The following is a 24,788-nucleotide window of genomic DNA, read 5'->3' on the forward strand; positions in this document are numbered from 1 at the left end:
CTGTAAGCCACAAAATATTCTCTATTTTGAAGGGGGAGAAAGACAAAAAAAAAACAACTAAAACAATACTAACATAGTATAACTTCCAGCACTGTAAATCCAGTTAACATAAACAATCCATACATTAAAATATATTCCATACGGCAGGTGGGTCTTATCGAACTCCACCGGGCCTCGTCATCCAGCATACCCTGACATAAAAAAAAAAAAGCATTCATAGTCTGAATCTTGTTTGTTTTTCTTGGGGCTATCTCTCTCGACATAGCTGACATTTTGAAGGCAGCGTGCCTTTTGAGTTTCTCAACAATAACAGGGCTATTCTGTCTCAGCGTGTCTGGGTTATTTCTGTAGTGCAATGGCACTCTGGGTGACTCCTTCTCTCCGCTGCCCGCCCTCCCTCTCCCCGTCTCTCTTTTCCTCTATTCCCAAGTCATGCTTCACCAGACACATATAATTGGCCAGATACACTTGCAGCAGGATTATAGAACCCACACAGACCTTCTGACAGTAAACCGCTGTAACACACTGTGCCTTTTTAAGGTTTTATGGTACCACAATAGCAGTTCAAAGGGCCAGTCAATATAGCACCGCTCTCGTCATGACTCCGTAATATTAAAGCTAGCAGTCTTTGGTTACCTGAAACATGGGGGCAAATTCTCCCTTCCAAGCATTCTTTCCATCCAAGCTCTCCATTTCCCTCTCTGCCTCCCTGCCCACCCCCACCATCTTGCCTCTCTCCCTGTCCTCCTCTTCTCCAGGGGTAATAAGAGAGTGCTAGAGTTCTCCGTCTGGGGCGGAAGGGCTGGAGCGCTTTCTCCAACTCCCAACTTCCTTCCAACAACAGCGCCCTTTAATCACACAATTAACCCCCGGTACTGACCTCAGCCCTGCCTAAAAGTCTGCAGCTCTGCACACTCTGGCTTACTCGTTCTCTTTCACTGTGCCTTCTTGCAATTTCTGCCGTTCTGCAATTGCAACTCGTTTCTTTCCAACTGCTGCATTTGCATGTGAGAGATGCGCTACTAGCAAACACTTGAACTACAAAATGTGAGTTCTCCCTTTCGTTTCGTCTTACGATAGCCTATCCCCTATGGCCATGAGAATGCTGCAACAGCGGTCTTCTTTAAACGTCAAAAGAAATACTATACATGGTAACCGTTGAATGATAAAGGCACTTCACAAGGCCTGCTTCTGTTACTATATATAGTAATACAAATGATATGCTCTAATCTCAAGCATAATATCACATTCTACCTGTGTATCATTCATTACATGAAGTGACACGAGTCGCCTCTGTGTACAGCAAAGTACATATAGTAAAACACATAAAACAACTCAGGCTCATTTATTAATTAGATAAATAAATAATGTTAAGCCTATACAGCGAGTCCATGGAGAGGTTTAACAGGGTTATGGGATCATAATTTCATGATATGCAGAGTGGACTATCCGTGCACGTGCTGGCATTTTGAAGTCCCACGTAACACTTCAGGGCTACGGTAGGATATACGGAGTAGGAAACTTTCGTTGTTCGGGTGAGAGTTAATTCACACGAGGCAGGGTTCGAGTTGGGTTTGTTGAGACTGAATCATATTATGGGCTAACGGGGGTCTTGTGTTTTATTATTTATGAATTCTGGCTGTGATGACCCCCCCCACCCCCGTGTTTCATGTCATCTTCTCCTCTGTTCTTCACTGCACTGTCCAACAAAGCAAACATAAAACATAGGAAATAACGTACAGAATCCAGCTTTACTCTGTGGAAGATGTAAACATGTGAAGCAGCAGAGCCTGAAATGGTCGCACGCAGTTTTTCACGGGGGAAACGATACTTCTCAGGTCACACTTCCAGTGACAATCCCGGAATTAAAGAAAAAGGCTCTAAACATGGCAATGATCTATATGTTGTTCGTATATATGCTATGTTTGAACATTGTTTACTTTCATGGTGTGGCCGAGTTTCCTTCGCCTCTCTACAGTCCGTGTGTGTGTGTGTGTGTGTGTGTGTCCGTCCACCACTGTCCCGGGCCGACATGAATCCCTAAGTCTCCCTCATCGTACAGCTGATGTCCAGCGCCTTCTGATAGACCTGGGTCACGTCGTCCATGTCCCCCAGCAGGGAGAAGCTCCCGTTGTCCCCAGGCGAACACGGGGACGGCTGGCTCACCTTTCCCCCGTGGAGAGTCCCTGGAGCCGGGGCCTGGAGGCCCCTGAAGCCTGCCAGCTGGAGCAGGTCCTCTGCCGACATGCAGGCCCTGATGTTGGGCTGCGGCGTGCTGGGAGGCCAGTCCGAGCCCGTGGATAGGCTCATCTCATCGGAGAGCATGCCAGAAGGCCGCGACTGGCTGCGAGAGAGACCCAAGTCACCGCCGCCGCCGGTCCCCAATTCGCCGTGGAACGACGCCGAAGGCGGGAGGTGTCCTCCTCCTCCGTCTCGGCCGTGGATGGACGAGGAGTACTTTCCGTTGCGCTTCAGGATTCCCTTTTTCCCCGTGGTCCTCTTTGTCGGCGAGCTGGCCGGCGCGGCCAAGAGAGCGCCGCCGCCCCCCAGCAGTTCGGAGGACTCGCTGCGCTCGGGCGACGAGTAGTAGCCGGACTCTCTCTGCTGCTGCTGCTGTTGCTGGCTGTTCTTCAGGATCCCCTTCTTGGGCAGAACGGGAACCATCTTAGCCGGCGAGCCGCCCAGGCACACCTGATCCTCATCCTCTTCTTCGACTCCCCCTACTCCGTCCCCGTCGACCATGAAGGTCACGCCACCGTCTTGGAAGTGCAGCGAGCGCCTGAGCTCCAGCTCCCCCACACTCTGCGACCGCTGGTCGGACGTGCGCGTCTTCAGGATCCCCTTGGGCCTCTTGAGACCCTGCTTGTCCTCCCCCGTCGAGCCCACGTGGCGCCCTCCTCCGCCCTCGTTCTCCTTCATGGCTTTCTTCAGCCCTCGGCGGCCCGGGTGGGGCGCCCCCGCCGTTCCGTGGCCCACCGCGGGTTCCGTATTCTCCGCCCGTCCGGCTTTGTTGGAGTCCCCGCCGCCCGTGCGGTTCTGCCAGTCGATGAAGCGCGCCAGCATGGGGGAGCCCTGGCTCTGTTGGCTCTGGCAGTCGCACACGGTGCTCTTCCAGCCCCAGTTCACCCACCAGTGGTTGGCGATGTCCTCCACGGTGGCCCGTCGCTCCGGGTTGACCATCAGCATCCAGCGGATCAGCCCACGTGCGTCTGTGCCGGGAACACAAAGACTGAGTTGCGATTTATGTTTATTTGACAGGGAATGCCTTCAAAATTGATATATACAGTATATGGCCGTGGACCCACATCTGAAAAGGTTTTGTACCAGGGACCCCCAGAAGAGAAGATTTGTGTTAGGACTAAAATTTTCAAACACTTCAAACACACAAAGGAATAGCAGATGCACACGCTCACGGTGTGGCATGAAGTGATGCGCTGTGAGCTTGTATATCTGATATTCTTGAATAGCCAACGCTCTAAAATCTAAAATGACACGGATGATTTCCCGGTTTGAATGGGTGTTAACTAAGCACTCTGAGTAAGTTTGGGTTAGCCTTAACCAGACATATCAGAGATCTCTGCCTACCAAAATGCGTCTGTTGACATCTAAATCCAAGCTAGGGGCTACAACCGCAGAGAAAAGGGCCACCAACGTCTGCAATGCACTGCAGTTTGTTTTAACGTGTTTGTGTTCTTTCCACCCAGTTCAAGCCACTACATTGAACATAGACGTCACCAGACATATTGGTAGATCTCCAGTACATCTGGCTGTTCTCACACTCTCGTCTGACTATTGTCTTCTCCAAACATTCTTGGACCTAAATTAAACATCAACCAACACTGCCAGGGGAGTGATGGCTTTAGCCACATAAGACAAAGCTGGCCATTGTTTTCGTTTTTCTTTTGTTGTGGGTGGAAGTGTGCATTTAGAGGGTGGGGGTTACTGTGACTTTTCAGGCTGTTTCACTTAAGTCGTTGCGTAATTCTGTTCATTCGCTACTGAGTTCTGGTATATTTTTTATTTTCATTTTGAGAAACCCCAGAAAAATAATTTGGCTCAGTCCTTTGCAGAGAGAGAGAGAAAGAGAAAGAGAGAGAGAGAGAGGCCTAAAGCTACAGCGAGCATGCTTGGCAGGTTACCTGATGACTGTGTGGGTTCCCTGTACTCTCCGTTACTGATCTGTCGTATGAGTTTGACGTGGTCTCCTCCATCAAACGGCATGGCTCCGTACACCAGCGTGTACAGAAGCACCCCCAGGGCCCAGCTGTCCACCTGCACAACAACACAACAACAACACAGGCTACTGTGAGGAGAGTCCTCGTAAAAAAGTTCTAAAGGTTTCATTAATTTTTTCCACTTTTATCAGCACTGTGAAAGACTGAGTCCCTCCGTGAATTAGTCCAACATTACTGTCAGCACTTTGGAGGATGATAATGAACTCGGACCTATTTCGAGGGAATTTGGAGGGTCTCTGCTTGTCTTGGCAGAAACAGACGATTGCAGTTCTGTTTGTTGTTTCACCGCAAGGATTTTCGCCCTCTTGCCTGCTGAGGCCAGCCAACTCGCAAGGCCTTATCGCTTTTACACAGTGCCATGCGGGTTAATTAGGCTGTCTGTTGAGCTATAACCATTGCAGTTTATAGAGTAGTTTCAAAGCCACCGCAAAAGGGCCAATGCTTATCTTCTCTCTGTCATCTTTGGATTGCTCTCCAGCTTGTGTTTCTGACATGATTGAGGCTCATGTAATCTCTTGGCGAGGTGATGTGACGCTATACGTTCTGCAACTGATTAGCACACATATACAGTACACATCAACTCATGGGGCTTGCTTGTGGGTCAGATGCTTGTGTGATAGAAACTTTTTTTTTTACATGAAACACCTGAACCCTCTCATCCCTATTCTGGGGGGGAGAGACGACGACGACACATTTGCCAACAATATCAGATCTATAAATTGACGTGAGGTGTTGTGAGCTTGCCTGCTTTTTTCGGTAAGGATTTTTGGTGTAGCGAAAAAAAGAACAAACCAAATACCTAGCCAAAGGTCAAGTTTTTGAGGGTGGTACTAACTATTGAGGTGGTTAAAGGTATATTCAGTGATTTGACTTAATTCAAATATCACTTATTTTTTCTTTTTTTATGGATAATCCTCCCTACTATAGAGTGTGCTGACCATATAAGGAGTTCCTCCCTGTCCCCAGTGAGCCCCTGGGGTAAAAAAACCCTAGTTTTGGTGGCGGGTGGCAAAGCCTTCATCCAATCAGGATGAGAGGGGCCTTCCTCCAATCATGATCGACTGGGGGCGGGCCTTAGTGCACATGCTGTTGGCCTGTTGCACTTCCCCCCACTGTAGAGCGTGCATGTGCACATTTTGTTACCGGGGCGGACTGGGTGGTTTTCCAAATCACCCAAATCACTGAATGCTCCTTTAAGTGAATCGAGCGTATAAATATAAAAAACATAATAAATAATAAATAAAGCAAGGGTCCACTTCCCTCTATGAATGAATACTCAGCATTGTGCTGAGTGTGCGTCTCTTTCTCTGACAGGCATTAGATGGTGTGATACCCTGTGTGTGTGTGTGTGTGTGTGTGTGTGTGTGTGTGTGTGTGTGTGTGTGTGTGTGTGTGTGTGTGTGTGTGTGTGTGTGTGTGTGTGTGTGTGTGTGTGTGTGTGTGTGTGTGTGTGTGTGTGTGTGTGTGTGTGTGTGCGCGCGTCTCTTTCTCTGACAGGCATTAGATGGTGTGATACCCTCTGCATGAATCACTGCTTGAATCACAACTCAGAAACAATGGGTGATTAACCCGCTGCCTGCATGGGGAAGTTACGTCCCTCCACTTGCTAACCTGGGAAATAGTGTGTGACTGTGTGTGTGTGTGTGTGTGCGTGTGTGCGTGTGTGCGTGCGTGCGTGCGTGCGTGTGTGTGTTTGGTGACATGTCACTTATGTAAGATTCACAGTCGGGGTGGAGTCGTGCTGAAGCTAATGAGACATAAAATAACAGCGAGTGGGAACAGTGATATCTTAGATATGTGTGCGTGTGCGTGTCTGTGTTTGTGTGTGTGTGTGAGTGTGCGTGTCTGGTCCGGCGGGGCGGCCTGAGGTGCTGACTGTTGGCTCTGTCATGCTATAAAAATCCAGCCCTAGACTTATAGGAGTAGTTTCAGGAAACCGGTGAGAGGTCTGGTGGTACCCCTGCTGTGTGTGTGTGTGTGTGTGTGTGTGTGTGTGTGTGTGTGTGTGTGTGTGTGTGTGTGTGTGTGTGTGTGTGTGTGTGTGTGTGTGTGTGTGTGTGTGTGTGTGTGTGTGTGTGTGTGTGTGCGCACGTGAGAGCGAGCGACTGAGCGAGCAAGCAAGCGAGTGACCAGGCAACCAGGGAATGCAAGCCAACTTCCTCCTGTAGGACAATGTGTTCGCTGAAAAGTCTGACACACACACACACACACACACACACACACACTCTCTACAGTCAGGCCAGAGTTCTCTCCTGTTGTCTTGGGAAATTGTCCCCTCCGTCAGTTACAGAGAAGTGAGTCTGGGAATTTCCTCAACGTTTCTGGCATCTCCGGATTTTCATCTTTAATCACCACTTCTATTTTCAGACGTGCGCGGCAGGCAAACGTTGGCCAATTGAGCCGTGCAAAGAAGAAGGAAAAAAAGAAAAAAGAAACCAAACGAAACGCGGCCTCCTCTAGAATGAGAGCGGTGTGGTTTTGGGGAAACTGCTAGTTATTTCAGAGCTCTGGTTCCCTAATGAAGTGTTCTAGTTTCCAGGCCCCATTTAGTCATTAATCTAGATTAGAAAGAACCACGTTGTTATGTAACATGTCTGCCATTCCACCCTGAGACCCAGAAAGATCCCTGCCCTATACATAGATTGCGAGCGAAGGTTCGCCCCCCCCCAAAAAAGAATCACAGTGTTAATTAATCACTTTGTGACACACCATGTCACAGAGTGTACTATAGAGGCTATGCGTGTGACATCATCATATCCGGAAGTTATGCGGGAACGCCTACTGAGAGGCAAAAAATTACTTTGTGGCCTTGACAGCCCATACTGTAAATCCAAACTGAAAAGTCCTGTCTGATTGTATTAAACAACGTTAAACTCACCAGTGGTACGGAAAGCCTGAATTATCCTCTTTCTATCTGCAAAGTGTTTGTTTCATAAAAATCCACCGCAGACCTGTTATGAGCTACTTTCTGTCAAGACATTCCATGCAGGTGATTATATAAGTGTCAGAGTTTTGAATCATTTTCAATAACGCAACGTCCCATTTAGAAACAGATGCTACGAAGGACCATTGAGTGATTTCCAACGAATCGCTTCCAAACTCCACAACGTTCCATGCTGCTCAAAGTTTTGCCACTCAGTCTAGATGAGGGGATTCAAATGTTCTGCAAGAGAGACCACCACCATTTTTGTAAGCGGTTTGAATTCAGTAGAGTGTGGGCTGCCTCACCACCCTCAGGGCTGGTGGTAGGGTCTTCCATTGAATATGAGTGAAGGTTTTGAACAGAGTGGTGTGTGTGGTGTACTGTACCTCAGGCCCGTGGTAGGGTCTTCCATTGACGATCTCCGGGGAAGCATAGAGTGGACTGCCACAGAACGTCTGCAGAAGTTTGTCTTTATGATACAGGTTCGAAAGGCCGAAGTCAGCAATCTGCCAGAGGGACAATATGCGATTAAGAATAAATACAATTAATATTTAGCCTTATTTGGATAGTAGTAGGGTCCAGGGTCCAAAATATGAATTAAAATGCATCGTCTGTCTACTACTTTTGCATAATGAACGTGATTTACTCTGTAGCATCATTTTCTATGGGGGAATTCACATCATCAGGACTAAACGCAATTTTATATTGCAAAGTAGTTTTCGTCTGGAGTTGAGACCGTACCTTTATGTTGCAGTTTTCATCCAGAAGAACATTTTCCAGTTTCAAATCCCGGTGGACCACGCCGTTCTACAAAAACAACACAAAAAAGAGGACGCAACCTTTATTTAACCAGTAAAAACCACATTGAGACTGAAGTCTCTTTTACAAGTGTGAACTGGCCAAGACAAGAGAATAACACAGCTAAGTAACACAGCTCTGCCAGTAACAATGAATACAAGACAATAACAGGACAAACATGCAACGCTCATAAATACAGTACCCACTACCAAAGAAGCTCAAAGGGAGAACAGGAACATCTAATAACGCAACCAATAAAGGCTAATAAATAAAAACTAAGCAACTAAAAAAAATAGGTGTCTAGTTTTGTGAACTGTCTGAATGTACTATATGTTCGAGCGCAGGGTTTCTCAAAGTGGGTGCCGTGATGCCAGTCCAGGGGTGCAGCAGAATAATTCCTTTTTATTTTTTTTATCCCACGATTTTGTAACCCATTTTTCACCCCTGTGTCACCCCTGCAGCAGAATACTTCCGATAATATTTGGAATTTATCAATATCACTTCAGTTCAGCAACTTAAACCCTCTATACTTAGTTAGTTAGTTATAGTAAGATAAGACGGACCACCAAACCTCCTCGCCTAAAATAGCTGATCTACAAGCTGGGGATCAAGTGATTAGTATGAAGTTATTTTATGTCGTAAATGGAAACGACTATTAGTTTTCCTTGTGAAAGATTTACATACTGTAATATGTGATTATTTTTGATACAGAGACAGTCATGGCAGCAAGACTAACTAAGACTAACCTTTTTATTTGTAATTTGTTATTGTGTAATAGTCCACAGAAGTGAACCTTTCAAGCCTAATTTCTCAACTCGCTGTTTTCTGCAAGACATGACTCTATAAGCCATATCTCCACAACTGCTGGGTCAAACTGAACAACCAATAATGTCAATTTGAAGCTATGATTGCGTGCTTTCACATGACACATGACCTGAAAGAAAATGCAATGACAATTAGACTCAGTCAGAAACTGTCACATATGACAAAGGTTTAAGGTTCTATAAAGTGACTATATGTAATTCAGGGGTGCCTTGGTTGAAAAAGTTGTTTACAGGGGTGAAAAAGGTTTGCGAACCACTTGTTCTAGCGATAACCGTTTGAATCCAGTATGGCAGTCCGGTACAATACCATCAAATAGTGGTGGTGAAAAGCCCTGTATTAAAACTGTTGAGTAAAAGTACAACTGTATTGGCATCAACATATGCTTACAGTAACAAAACATAAAAGTACTCATTATTGGATTGTAAAGTAATGCATTCATCACTGGTTGCACAATGTGGCAAGCGGGAAAAACTGGTTTAATTTAATTAATGTGCTTCTGGGTAGCTTAAGCTGTTATAACACATCATCATTTATTAGATAACTACATGAACCCTAACGTTGCTGGGCCGAACATAGACAATCTATAAGGGCACAATATGTTACGTGACCTGTAGATCACTTATTTTCGGCGAAGAGATCTGGTGTAGAAGGAGGAAAAGAATTAGGGGTCCTAGTGTAGAGCTCTGGGCGAAGTAAGTACTGTATGTAGGGTTCAAGTGGTTAATGTGTGTTTTGTATTGCTGTAAATATTTGTATTGGAGTAAAAAGTACAGTACATTTGCCTCTAAGATATAATGGAATATAATATAAAATACCTGAAATACACAAGTGAATTAAAAGTACGTAAAATTGTACTTTAGTACAGTATTTAAGTAAATGTATTAATATAATCATTTCATTGCTGTCACTGGGTTGGGGTGTTGACGGTTTTACGCTGTGTTGTCGCTGCGCCATACGCACATCAAATCACTTGTAAAAGCAAACGTGTCGTCACACACACACACACACACACACACACACACACACACACACACACACACACACACACACACACACACACACACACACACACACAGACACACACACATTATCCCCGTTGTTGTGCTGCGCTCCGCTGGCTGGTGAGCTCATCCTCCGCTCTGTGGTTCTGCGTTTCAAGTTGCCATGTGGTCTGTGTGAAGACGCGAGCGTCTTTTAATTACGCACAGTGATAAAAAACATGCTCATCCAGGCCGCCGCATGGCTTGAAATACTGGTGCACATGTGGGACACAGGGGCCAGGATGTGACCTCATCAGGACATTGTCTTTGCTAAACCCGATAAACCGCATTTAGTGCATTGGGGGATTTTTTTTTTAAGGATGAGCTACTCGCTTGAAGAGACATGCGGCTCCAAGTCATCACCTTCCGTGCCAATCTTCAGGAAACAATTTAAAAAATATATATCTTATCTCATCTACACTGTTCTGTCTCTGATGTGCAATCTTACACGATTGTCTTTATCTTCTTAATTGTATTGCTGGTGCCCTTGCAACCCTGACTTCTTTCTGGTAATTGTTTTTACTGAACGTTCAGTCCATTTATGGGATGATCTCTTCCGTCGAAGGAGCACTTGACCCATCTTCAACCTTACCTCATATAATTGGTCCTCACTAATGCTCATTATGCGATAACACAATTTCCGTCTACTCACTCTAGGTCTCATTGGTGCACGATGGACAGTTCAGAAACCTGCCTACCAGTGACATCATCGATGGGGATTCCATTCTAATACAAACTACACCGTTTCTGTCTCCTCTTCCCACACACACACACACACACACACACACACACACACACACACACACGCACGCGCGCGCGCGCACGCCTTCAAAGGGTGTTCATGAACTCTTTTTAACGTCAAGCATGTGTCCAACAAGCAAGAAAAAACAATGTGGCTGAACAACTGGCTGATGAAAATCATTAGTTTTCTCTCATCGCAAGCTGGAATTGTGTAAAGAGAGCCGGTACATGGGAATGGTTAAGCGACACTTTGGTGGTTTTGTAGCTTTGCAGCTGCAGTTGAAGCCAGCTCAACTTGGGTTGTAGCTTTGTTGATTTGGTGTCTGCTACGAACGTTAGGCATCACTTTTGTATCTACATACATCGATATTGTCCTTTTCTTTTTGCTGAGGTTTGCGCAAAAGGACAGTTAACCCATTTTGGGCGGGAACCCTTTTTGGTGTTTTAAACATTATGTTATAATTTAGCTATTGAAAAATAGCAGATCTACAAGCTCATAGCGCGCCACCGAGTGACGCGCTATGAGCTTGTAGGTCTGCTATTTTTGAAAAATCGTGAAAATATTTATTTCAGAAAACTGGAGGATTTAGAAGGATTTTTTTAAATTTTGAGGTCAGGCCTAAATGGGTCAAATGATAAGGGACAGTATCGGTGGCACCCAACTGTAGCTGCGAGTCTGAACGCGGCATATACTGTACAGTAGTGTTGTTATGTTGTATTTAGTTTTAGTCCGTTTTTTGAATAATTTTCATTTAGTCTTAGCCACATCTTAGTCACATGGAATGTTTTAGTGTTAGGTCTAGTTTTAGTTGACTAAATATAAGATGTTAGTCAACTGTCGACTAAAACAGATTTCGTCCTCTAAATTATTTTTTTTGGCGGGCCTTGATGACGTCATAATGGCTGATTTTACACTTGCTGAAAATAGCCGATCTACAAGCTCACAAGCTTGTAGCTTGTGTTGTGAGCTTGTAGATCTGCTATTTTCAGCATGCAACCAAGCATAAAATGACTTGTCTTTTACTTCTACTGGATTCTCCACTAGTTCCTCCCCAATATTTTAGCCTAGTTTTTATTTGTTGACAACATTGTCAATACATTTAGTCATAGTTTTAGTCATCATGGCTCAGTTTTATTTCATTTTTTATTCCGTTTTCCTCAGCGTAAAATGGTAGTTGACGAACATCTTTCGTCATAGTTTTAGTCGACAAAATCAGTCAGTCAGTCAGTCAGTCAGTCAGTCAGCCAGTCAGCCAGCCAGTTAGTCAGCCAGCCAGCCAGCCAGTCAGTCAGTCAGTCAGCCAGCCACTCAGTCAGTCAGTCAGCCAGTCAGCCAGCCAGTCAGCCAGTCAGTCAGCCAGCCAGTCAGTCAGTCAGTCAGTCAGTCAGTCAGTCAGTCAGCAGCACCTCCCCCCTGTCTTTCATTCAGACACGTGGTGTCTGTCCTGGCCTGGTAGGGACCACGATGATGACATCAGCACCATGCACAGTTGCACACAGCGGTGACATCATCATAGGACCGCCGCTGCTGGGAGGAAACCCAGCCCGTTGTATGACGAACCACAGAACACAGTCAGTGAGAGAGGAGGATATAGGTGTGTGTGTGTGTGTGTGTGTGTCTGTGTGAATTTAATTACTATATTTGTGACAGCTAAATGTAGAATTTGAGGAATAGAGACATAGAGGACAATATTGTCCTGGTCCTCACAAGATAAATGGTTGTTTTATTGTAAAATAAATAATAATAATAATTATTATTACATATAATAATAGTATTCATAAAATGGCCATCCTAAAATGCTGACGTCCTCGTAAGTATAGCAATACAAGCGTGCGTGTGCTTGTGACAGCAGAGGGGATGACCAATAGGGAGGGTGTGGGTGTGTATAGAAGAAGAGGTGGGAAGAGGAAGAGTGGTTGAATGAAGGAAGGGTGAGGACGAGGTTCCCATGCAGGAAGTAGACTGATGAGGTGAGAGGGGCGCAGGACAACCGCTTCCCATCCCCATGATGAAGTAATGTTTCCGTCCATCCATCCACCCCTCCCTCCCTCCCTCCCTCCACCCCTCCCTCCCTCACTCCCTCACTCCCTCCATCCACCCCTCCCTCCCTCACTCCCTCCATCCACCCCTCCCTCCCTCCCTCCCTCACTCCCTCCATCCACCCCTCCCTCCCTCACTCCCTCCATCCACCCCTCCCTCCCTCCCTCACTCCCTCCCTCCCTCCTTCCATCCGCCCCTACCTATCAAACCAGCGTGTTTCATGCTAGTGAAGGGTCAAACCAGCGTGTTTCATGCTAGTGAAGGGTCAAACCAGCACGTTTCATGCTAGTGAAGGGTCAAACCGGGAACAGCGTCGGCTAATATTTCCGGTTCAAGAGCCGCGTCACAGGGTCCGCTTTTTGTAGTTTTTTTTAATAGTTTTTGCCTGGCACAGATGAAAGGGCGCCCGAAGAAACGCCTGGCTTTAAATGTGTTAATAAATGTACTTTACTTGAGTATTAGCATCCATCCCTCCCTCCCCTGTGCGTCCTCAGACTTGGGCTTAATACCTTGTGACAGTGATGAACCGCAGACACGATCTGCCGGAAGAAGTGCCGCGTCTCTCTCTCGCTGAGCCGCCGTCTTTCGCTGATGTAGTCGTACAGCTCCCCCTTGCTGGCGTACTCCATCACGATCACGATCTTGTCCTTGTTCTCAAACACTGGCAGCGTGAGAGAGAGAGAGAGAGAGAGAGAGAGAGAGAGAGAGAGAGAGAGAGAGACGTTTGCCTTGATTACGATAAATGAAAAATGATTAAAAAAATAAAAATAAATGTGAAAAGAGCAGATCTACATGAGCAAGATTAAGTTGGTTATTAGCTCTAAACATCTGTGTCGATATACAGTCTGTTAACTGCCCAACCCTACATTATCCATACATTTATGAACATGACAGGATATCCCGTGCACCTATGACGCACACACGTGTGGAATGGATGTGCATGGTTATGGAAAGAAAGATTCTAAATCAGCATAATCTATCACGTGTACAAAGTCCTGAGTGTTAAATTATCTCTGAAACTGCAAACAAAATGTTAAATTAACACTGGAGATGTAACACAAAAAAGTACTTTCCTGATATTCAGGTCATTGGAGTCATAATATTAGGAAGTGACTTTGAATAATGTGTTTGGAGTGGGTCACATTGAGTGTGCCAGTGGCTGTCCCACATAGCTACAGGCCTACTTGTGACGACATGGGTTTCACCACTTCTCTCTAGCCATCTGTCTCTCTCGCACTCTTGCTCTCTATCTTTGGCTAATGACCTAATAGTGTTTAAATGGCAGACAAAATTCAGTCGGCCTACAGAATATTTTGATGCATTAAGGACACCATTTCCATACAGCAGTGATTCTCATACATTTTCTTGCCAAGGACCCCCGAATTGATATGTATTTGGCCAAAGACCAAATACATAGCATTTGAAGCACATTGTGAAATGTACTTTAAAAAGTAAACATTCATTTATCCGTTTCCTTTGAATGAAGGCATACGCTTTTGGCGCTTCTTTCACTTTCCGTAGCATTTCTGAAGCAGTAGACATCGGTTAAGATGCTGTACTCAAGCCTGATCTTTCTCCCAAGGTCTGCCAAAGGACACACTTTCCCCGTATTCACAGAGCACTGTGTCCATCAACAAGTGTCAGGGTAAAGTATAGACGCATCCTCGCTGCTTCCCTCTGTTCTATTGTCAAAATGTTTATATCCTGTCCTAGCAACCCACTGTAGTTCATCATCCAGCACAGACACTTGGCAACCGTGGCTCAACAACGTCTTAACCCATTCAGGCCTGACGTCGAAATTATTAAAAAAAAGTTTTCTAAATCATGACAATTTTCGGAAAGATTTGAGGCACATTTTAACGATTTTTCAAAAATAGCAGACCTACAAGTTCATAGCGCGCCACTCGGTGGCGCGCTATGAGCTTGTAGATCTGCTATTTTTCAATAGCTAAATTATAACATAATGTTTAAAACACCAAAAGGGGTTCCCGCCCAAAATGGGTTAATGGTTAATGTGGTTAAACGCTAACGTGACATGGATGCGTTCCAGGTCTCAATGGATTAACTAAACGATCCCAGCGCCACGCAGCAACCAGTGAATGACACCCCCACCCCACCCCCCCCCAAAAAATAAAAGGCACCCCTCGACTGTCACACAGCTAAGCAGTAAGGCATGGCCACACAGCAGGAACGGTTTATTGGAGACACAGCGAGCCGTTGGCGTGAAACTTTATGAGGTGTCTATACGGTTCTTGTAGCTGTTCCCGGGGCCTGCTCCAAAACCACAACAAATAAACACGGCTGCTACAAGCCCTCTGTCTTCAGGGCAGTCAGCTGATGTCATGCACTGCACTGACAGAAACACTGTGTACTATGCATGCACACATGTTGTTTGACTTTCCTTTGTGCGCGCGCGCACGTGCGTGTGTGTGTGTGTGTGTGTGTGTGTGTGTGTCCTTGTATCTATGTGTCCTTGTATCTATGTTCCCTTGTTGCTAAGCTAATGATAAACAACATATGTGAGATGTCAGGGAGGGTGATAGTGGAGATGGTCTATGAGCATCTTCTCTGGTTTCTACACACACACACGCACGTACGTACGTACGTACGCACGCACATACACACACACACACACACACGCACGCGCACGCGCACACGCACACGCACACGCACACGCACACACACAGACATATACCTTCATATATTGAGATGATGTGAGGGTGTCGTAAGGCTGACATGATCTCTATCTCTCTCCTGATGTGAACCATGTCCTGCTCGTCTTTGATCTTCTCCTTCCTGATGGACTTGATGGCCACCTGAAGGAAGCATAGAAAGGAATGGACAGAAGGACAAAGGGTGTTATGTTAATACACTGTAAATACAGTATGCGTGTACACTGCGAAGCCCCATTTATGCTGCGTCTGACATGGGTCAACCTCCAGTCGGAGTCATCAGACAAAGCCATATGCACCTATTTTACCCCATCCTGGCCAACAGTGTCAATACTGGAACTTGAATCCCAACAGCCTCTTCAAACATCGGCTCAATAAAAAAGATAAACGTAATGGGTACAGATTATTGACCAGGGTTAGTCCTCTCTGGTGCCGTGTCGCTTGGGTCAAAAAGGTCAAAGGGCCTATCTTTCAACACCTGAGTCTAAGGTCTACTGGATCGTCATTTACATTAATTAAATCACATTACTGTCTCGTTTAGCATTTGGATAATCAATCTGATCCACATTAATCCCAGCCTGGGGGCGAACACTCAGCAGATGCACAAAGTGTTTTGCGATGTCTTGTGAGCTTGTAGATCTGCTGTTTTCAGCGAAGAGATTTGGTAGAGGGAATAAATGAGCAGACTAAGATATAGCCTTGTGGGATCCCGTCATGTTTAAGTGTGAAATGTAAGGTTCAAGCCAGGACTCTCACTTGGTATTTGTATGAACAGCATTACAAAGAAGTGGCATGTGTATGAGGAATAATATGCGAAAGTATTACAATAATAAATACGGTGGATGACGTATATAATATGTATACGCAGATGTTCAGTAGCTGAATTGAGATGCTACATAAACTTCTGTTCAGCCTGGGCTTTTAAACCTGGAGTTCCTATTTTGGGCAAGTCATTTTACAAACATTTTGCAAAAATGTCAAATGTTTTCAATCTCTTTCCTTTCTTCAAAAATCACACCCGTGTGAACTGAGTGGTGCAGTGACGTCACACACTAACCATAGCAACCATGCTCACCTGTACGTGGGGCCACGTACAGGTACACAGGTACACAGGTACACGGGTACATACACGGGTACAGACAAAGCTGGTTGTTGGAGTGGTTTGCACCACTCAAAAATAGCAAAGTGTGAAGTCATACAGCGCATAACTGGTTAAGCACTACAGGCGCAGCACATCCCACCGTTGCTTTCCTCCCTGGCGTATCACAGTAACTTATTATACTGTGTCTGCATCCACGACGTATCAAAACCAGCTTTTCTGCAAAGTAGGCTAAGACTCCCCCCCCCCCCCACACCCCCTCTCTCTGCGTAAGGCGAAGGGATAGCCTATATCAACCTTGGGAGAGAAATCTGGGTTTGTGGAAGGACATCCAGTGGAGCACAGCACACAGGAGACCTCCGAACGCGAGCCAGATATAAATAGATGTTCCATAAGAAGAAGCACTCGCGCTGTGCGACTTGGATCTGGCCGACGATCCATCCAGCCAGCCAGTCTATATAGCCCTGACCGGCCTCTCAAGATGATCCATCCAGCCAGCCAGTCTATATAGCCCTGACCGGCCTCTCCATCCAGCCAGCCAGTCTATATAGCCCTGACCGGCCTCTCCATCCAGCCAGCCAGTCTATATAGCCCTGACCGGCCTCTCCATCCAGCCAGCCAGTCTATATAGCCCTGACCGGCCTCTCCATCCAGCCAGCCAGTCTATATAGCCCTGACCGGCCTCTCCATCCAGCCAGCCAGTCTATATAGCCCTGACCGGCCTCTCCATCCAGCCAGCCAGTCTATATAGCCCTGACCGGCCTCTCCATCCAGCCAGCCAGTCTATATAGCCCTGACCGGCCTCTCCATCCAGCCAGCCAGTCTATATAGCCCTGACCGGCCTCTCCATCCAGCCAGCCAGTCTATATAGCCCTGACCGGCCTCTCCATCCAGCCAGCCAGTCTATATAGCCCTGACCGGCCTCTCCATCCAGCCAGCCAGTCTATATAGCCCTGACCGGCCTCTCGAGTGTCACTTTATCACTCCGCTGCGTTTGCAAACAATGAACAGGGAATGTGTCATGTTTGTGCGTGGGCACATAGTGTGTGTGTGTGTGTGTGGCTGTGTGCGTATATGTCACGTATGTTGAAGTACAATATGTACCCAGAGTGTGAATGCTGAATGACACACACTTTTAATATCGTGTGTGCATTAAAGGAGCATTCAGTGATTTGAGTGATTTGGAAAACCACCCAGTCCGCCCCGGTAACAAAATGTGCACATGCACGCTCTACAGTGGGGTGCAACAGGCCAACAGCATGTGCACCAAGGCCCGCCCCCACTCGATCATGATTGGAGAAAGGCCCCTGTCATCCTGATTGGATGAAGGCTTTGCCACCCGCCACCAAAACTGAAACTAGGGTTTTTTGACCCCAGGGGCTCACTGGGGACAGGGAGGAACTCCTTATATGGTCAGCACACTCTATAGTAGGGGGGATTATCCAGAAAATAAGTGATATTTAGATTAAGTCAAATCACTGAATATACCTTTAACCACTTCAGCCCTACATACTTCATTGTACGATGAATAGCTAAAATGGCCAGTCTACAGTCTTGTAGACTGGCTATAATGACATGCCAAAAATAGTGACGACAGGTTGATGGTGGTTAAAACACTACGTCTACGACTTAATCCACAGGAAGTCGCACACGTGACTCAGGGTACTGCATGGGGCAGGAAGTGGCTGGTGAAATGTACTTCCTCTTTGGCATGCGTAACTCATGGCCCCACAAGCCTGGGCCCAGCCCCCCTCCTTTTAGGGGAATCAGGAGACCGAACTGGTGACAAAGTGCAGGAAAGTGGAAATATTTCCACTGGTAGCTTTGCTCGCGCACCGTGGCGCCGGGTGCCCATTCCTCGGCCAATTATGCAATGAGTTCAGATAAGACGAGAACTTGTCTGTTGTTGCTTGCATAATGATAACAGCTGCCAGGCTATTGTTAAGTAACGACATAGTAATGTATTTATATATGATTCCTTTTTGCCAAAAAGGATATTTAGTCTGTGTCTGGTTTTCAATACAAGTACAATTCATAACATCATTTCCTGATATGTTATCATGTTTTGAGCCTCACTGATGTGTGTGAAGCCCATATGTGTTGGGCTTTTTGCACTTCTACATTTGATTGTGAACCGGAACACAACTTGGGTGTTTGAATATGTACAATTATATATTGTCTGTTTTTGTTTGTTTGTACCACGATGATCTCAAAAACGCACATTTCCACATGGACTTCTATTCTATTTTATTCTATTCTATATTCCAGGCAAAGGCAACACCCTCTCTCATCATCCAGCATGTCTTTACTTTCTTTCTAATGTGATCTACAGAGAAGCCAAAACGCAGCAGATTAGCAGCGCTGAGAAACTTGAATCCTTTCTCACTTTCAGCCGATGCTGATCTCACAGAATCCCATGCATTAAGAGCGATGGATGGATTACACTTAACACCGCAGCATCCACCACATCAAGTCATCAAAACCCTCTTAGGACAAAGGCACGCAGCCATCGTGTAAAGCTCATTAATCCATTTAAAAGCTACCACACAGTACAAGTAAATCCCTTCTAAATAGGGCTGCCTTCACCGCATCAGCAAGTTCAGAAGCCATTTAAGTGAGCGCAGCGTTGATATAATTTACAGGAGTTTCCCACAGAGCTGGGTGGAGTCGCGTTCATCGCATCAGAGTTAGACTCGTTAAAAGGCCGTTCTGGTGGCTGTGTGTCTGTTCAGCAGAGACAATGCTAAAGGCAGGAGCAGACACACCCTTCCCCTGGCTAGCTTGCATTACCCTGGCTTAAAGCCTGAGGCTGTGGATCATTATACTGGCTACCTTGACTTGTGTAGTGAGACCCATGCATGCCAGCTGGCTCATAGGAAAGGAGCGCTAGCCCTGGGCCACATTATAGTGCTACTGCTGTTACGCACGCACGCACGCCCGCACGCACGCACGCCCGCATGCACGCACGCACGCACGCACGCACACGCACATTCACGTGCTGTAGTACAATATACAATATGCGAAGCACTTGCAACATCTTTGTTCAAGCCCATGTGATGCCGATATGAATTGTGAATACACACGTGTCCAATGCATGTATAGTGTCACAATGCAAGGCCTACCTACTGTAGTAGGAGCAGGAGATATACGATGAACTTACTGAATGGATGGGGTGACAGACAGTGCAATCATATAACAGATGCTATTCCTAGCAGGGCCATTACAACTAATAGTGAATGCAGACACGGTCGCACGGTCGCACGCACGCACGCACGCACGCACGCACGCACGCACGCACGCACGCACGCACGCACGCACGCACGCACGCACGCACGCACACACACACACACACACACACACACACACACACACACACACACACACACACACACACACACATATAGGCTACAGTGATATACATACAGAGTGCCCACATCATGCAGCACAAGCATAACTGCACAAGTACACTTCAAGAAGTGTTCCTTCCTGTTGCAATGTCAAGCTGCACATCCTATTGCCCTTTAACACCAGGGAAAGTCATAAAGCCACTGTAATTACATAACTCTCTCGCTCACTCAAGCCTAATTTAAGCCTGATTCATATTTTGTCTTGTGACGGTGTCGCGCACAGAAAATAGCCTATCTGCAAACTCCCACCACGTCGAGTGCCACGTTGTGAGCGTATAGATCGGCTGATTTTCAGTGCGTGACACTGTCATGCGACAGAGCATACATTTGATTATAGTTCACTGCAAAACGGTCTTGCTAGTGTGTTTTATATATAGCCTGCTGGTTATAGCATATACTAGAATGTGGATTCTAAACAATGGGTCATAACCACATTTAGGTTATAAAGTATGTAACTAGCCTACTTTACCAGTCAATTACATTAAAGGGTTGCATTCAGATAAACAAAACATGTCTTTTCAGAGATTTTCAGCTTTAAATCGACATGATGAAAACAGGGGCTTTTTACTGGAAGGAGAGGATCTAGACTTGGTCCCCAGACCAAATATAGGCTCAAACACACACACACACACGCACGCACGCACACGCACGCACGCACGCGCACACACACACACACACGCACACGCACACACACACACACACACACACGCACACGCACACGCACACGCACACGCACACACACAGAGAGTCATGACAACTCAACTGTGCATGCACAATGGTTGACTCAGAATCCAGCAACAGCTTTTGCATAGTACGATAGCCGGTGACTGAGGTGAAATGAGTCACAGGAAGCCTAATAATCCCCGTTTGCTGCTGTTTGTAAACTACTGTCTGGGCGCGGAGAAGGTGCCTTATTGATAATTATTAGCCTATCTGTCTGGAATTATGACCGTTTGGTTTGTCATATAGGCCTGTACTGTCTCTGATGTGTGCACTACACTCTCTGTCTCGCACATTTTTAAGCCTAAAACTTAAGCAAAAAATGGGGACATTTAGCCCTCAATCACAGGACAAACACACATAACAGTCAGGAAGTGTTCCTGACCCCATACTCCTACTGTAGCGAGCCTGGTGAGAAATTCATATCATTTCTTCCTTAGGCACTCTGATGTCATCAACATGCATTTGCAGGGGCAACTTAAAGATAGCAACTTGGTGCGAAGTTTCTGCTCGTTAGCCAGGATAGCTGTGTGTGTGTGTGTGTGTGTGTGTGTGTGTGTGTGTGCGTGCGTGTGTGTGTGTGTGTGTGTGTGTGTGTGTGTGTGTGTGTGTGTGTGTGTGTGTGTGTGTGTGTGTGTGTGCGCGCGTGCGTGTGTCCTATACTTCACCCCTTCTGAAAAATCCTCTCTCCTTCCTTCACACATAGGTGTCAGACTTGGATAGGAACACACAATTGCCCCATTCACACATTCAAATGGAGGTCTTGTTTTTCTCCAACATTTTCTATGTGCAGTCAAATGACTCAAATACACATCAGTGAGTGATTGTGCTAAAAGTTAAAACGCATTGTATTATCTTGTGAAAGTTGTGGCATTGGTTGTCAAATGTGTCTACATCTAGGCTACTGTATGAACTTTGAACCAGAGTAGGTCAACTAATGGCTAGATGTTTGTAGGGTATATGGTCATAACTTAAGTCTGTCTTGAGGAGATAGGCTATACTATCAACAAATCAATAAGGTATGGTAAGGTGGAATTGGAATACCAAACTGAATCTTATCTAATCTGACTGAGTGGCGGGGTGATTAGAAAATGCAAATGGTTTGGCTGAACCTCCTATACACGTGTTCCCTGTCAAAAGGCTGCGTGAAAGTAAATGATATCGATTAAGAAATACAGCAGCCATGCTCCAGACTGAATTTAAAACGAGCTGCAAACCCACGCGGCTTCCATTTGCGGCGTGTTTACACATCGACCCAAATGACACCGGCAGGCACCCCCACTTAAAGGTGCCTACTGGGACGAAAGCCAGGCCAGCCTTTAATCAATATGTTGTAACTCTAAGACTGAGAGTGTGTGTAGCTACAAAATGGAACCAAATGAGGGTCAATGTGGTTGTATCTGTAGACATACACTCTCGGAGTTAAATTAATCAACACTTTATAGGACAATGGTTTTCAACCAGTGGTCCGGGGACCACCAGTTGTTATTGAGGGGGTTCCAGGGGGTCCCCAGCATGGAGAGTTGAGAACCAAATCTTATTAGATATTTAACTCTTGAGAGCATCAGGGTCCATTTGGTTTAATTTCACGCTCTCAAGAGTTAAATTATTGTTAAACATTATGCTACTTAATTTACAAGGAGTCTACAATTAGAGCATGTAAAATATTTCTTATTTTGATCCAACGTCTGCCTTATCTCTCCAGTATAGGCCTACCACATCAATGCAGCATGGAATTGTGGACAAAACTAAATCTTATCCAATCCAACGACAACAAAACATTCTATAGTTTTGGGTCTAAGAGGCTAAATGTCATCAATTGGTGGTCCGTGGCTTAAATTCCGAATAAATAATGGGCCTTGATATGAAATAAAATAGGTTGAAAACCACTGCTTTAGGATATTTCGATACCCCCCGGTTTGAATTGAATAAAGAGGCTCGCTTACCACTCTACCGGTGTGCCTCTCGATGGCTTTCTTCACCTTGCCGTAGGTGCCCCTTCCGAGGGTCTCCAGCAGCTCGTAGCGGTGCTTGAGGTTGTGCTTGTGGTGGTGCTTCTTCACGGAGGAGCCGCCGGCGGACCACCCGCCGTCCTCCGGCGGGGAGGAGGAGGGCGGACCGTCGACGGGGCCGGGACCGCCGGCAGGGTAGTCCACAGGTAACGGAGGATGCTGCTGCTGGTCCTCCTCTTCCTCCTGCATCCACGTCTGTGTGAGCTCCGGACTCGGGCCGGCCTCGGCGCTGCTGCTGCCTCCGCTGGAGCGCCGGCGCGTGTGGAGCCTCCCGTGCACGGTCTCCATCGTCATCTAATCAATCAATCAATCAATCAATAAATAAGCGATGTTTTAATGCAGCACTCCCCCCACCAAAAAAAAAGTTGTCCCGACTCTACGGACCATGCATGAGAATAATAGGGATATAGCCTTACACTTGCGTGCATTTGCAGGGTTTAAAAGGGGTGTGAAGGCGTTGTCCCCCCTTTGTGCAGCGATTATGGAAATGCAGTTGATGCTGTCAAAAAACAGCTAGGGAGCTTCCATGCACCCCCATAAATCCCCGAGAGAGCTGAGAGACAGCGGCGCGCGCACACACACACACAAAACAATACCAAAACCGGCGTTTCTCTTTTTAGTATAGAGGTTCTCGTCTTTAAAGCATCCCCGATGCGGAGGCTGTGCAGGAGGAGATCAACTTGCTGTGCTGAATCAACACCTCCGTACGGTGCGCTGGGGTTGTTTGGGTGCGATTAGGTTCATTCCAGTCTCATAATGAGCTCCGTTTCAAGCAGCAGAGTCTGATATATCCTCTGAGCACTGAGCAGCCTCTCTGCTCCTTCTCTCTCTCTCACACACTCACAGTGACACACACACACTCACACACGCGCCGAGAGGAGAGGAGGGGGTGTGTGTTGTGTGTTGTGTGTGGACCTGGACCTGGACCACAGCCTGTAGTAGGGACCGCGGAGGCGGGGTTTAGGAAGAGCACGCACGGTACGGTATCTCTCTCTCTCTCTCTCTCTCTCTCTCTCGTTTGTTTGTTTTCCAAGGAAAACAAACAAATTAACGGAGCTGAACGTGAATCCCCCCCACCGCCCACCCCTTTTTCCCCCCTCACTGTATATGTTTCTTTTCCCTTTTTACCTCCTTTATGATGAATTCCTGTTCTGTCCTTTGTCTATATAGAAGTGTCTATTTGTACGTCTCTAAATGTTTTTGATGATTTGAACATGGTGGACCCTATTGGAAACAAGTGTAATGCTTAATTGGGTCGTCCACTCACAGTTAACAGCCTTTGTATTGAGTTTGTGCTTGAAATGTACTGTAATTCTGCAAACTGTTAATACATTTTTCAATCAATCAATCAATCAATCAATCAATCAATCAATCTCTCTCTCTGACTGTAGGCCTAATAAATCAAGACATTTGCAGATGTCCAGAACAATTAGCCTACAAACCAGAACAATTAGCCTACAATATAGGCTACGATGCAATTACACAATTGTTCTATAAACCATACGTTTATAAACTGCAGGTTTATAGGAAACCTTGTTGAACTCTTTAAAATGGTTATAGCCACTTTTTAGATACATTGATGTTCTTGCTAAAGAGTCGTTTTTTTATGAACCAGATATGCACTAATAGTTGTTACACACTGGTCCAGCTCACATCTAATTTAAGTAGCAGTGTTTTTCTTTTAACTGTAACCTGCCTAACCCACGTCATGCCACTCCACAGAGAACAACATAGTTAAGAGTCTCTTAAATTATACCTCAATCCAAAATTCCAAATAAAACACATTCAGATTCATCAGCAAGTTGCAACTGCAACCAGCTATAAGATAATCAACCTCTTACATTTTGGATCTTGCGAAGTAACATTTTAAGTAGGCCTAGTAAACATTCATGACACAAACAAAGCTGTATCTGAAATACAGACATGTATCTGAATCTGATAAAAAATAATAATAATACACATACCAGCATGCCTCAATGTCATTTATATGTGAGTGACAGATGCATGGACACAACTGGGGACATAGAGAAATGTCTCAACAACTGTGTCTAGTGCCCCCCCATGCACTTTGCATACTAGGCTTACATATAACCCATAGTAATTCGTTTCCTGTCCCGATGCCATTGTGGGCTATTGTACTGTAAGACACAGGAGAATATGTCCTTGCTGTGCCCCCCACATGTGGTCTGTGTTCTACACTACAGAGTGCTTTCAAATGGCGTGTGTGTTTGTTTGTGTGTGTGTGTGTGTGTGTGTGTGTGTGTGTGCATGTGTG

General features: G+C 45.9%; 1 protein-coding gene across 1 annotated transcript; it reads right to left on the reverse strand.

Moving 5' to 3' along the window:
* Positions 1–1,837: 1,837 nt before the first annotated feature.
* LOC306916801 (NUAK family SNF1-like kinase 1) lies at positions 1,838–23,112 on the reverse strand. The gene is made up of 8 exons (XM_079494833.1): positions 22,930–23,112; positions 22,448–22,807; positions 15,299–15,419; positions 13,113–13,264; positions 7,900–7,965; positions 7,545–7,664; positions 4,140–4,272; positions 1,838–3,209 (listed from the first exon to the last, which is right to left on the reverse strand). Exons 1-8 carry the CDS (start codon positions 22,939–22,941, stop codon positions 2,041–2,043), a joined length of 2,133 nt encoding a protein of 710 aa, XP_079350959.1. The 5' UTR covers positions 22,942–23,112; the 3' UTR covers positions 1,838–2,040.
* Positions 23,113–24,788: the final 1,676 nt, after the last annotated feature.

Source organism: Electrona antarctica (genome assembly GCF_951216825.1).
Source record: "Electrona antarctica genome assembly, chromosome: 23".
NCBI classification, from domain to species: domain Eukaryota; kingdom Metazoa; phylum Chordata; class Actinopteri; order Myctophiformes; family Myctophidae; genus Electrona; species Electrona antarctica.

Excerpts from the sequence above, each read along its gene's own strand:
- LOC306916801 (XM_079494833.1), bottom strand. Across the intron at positions 7,966-13,112 it reads CGGTTCATCACTGTCACAAG|AACGGCGTGGTCCACCGGGA; the intron begins GTATTAAGCCCA and ends TTGTTTTTGTAG. Across the intron at positions 3,210-4,139 it reads GGAACCCACACAGTCATCAG|ACGCACGTGGGCTGATCCGC; the intron begins GTAACCTGCCAA and ends TTCCCGGCACAG.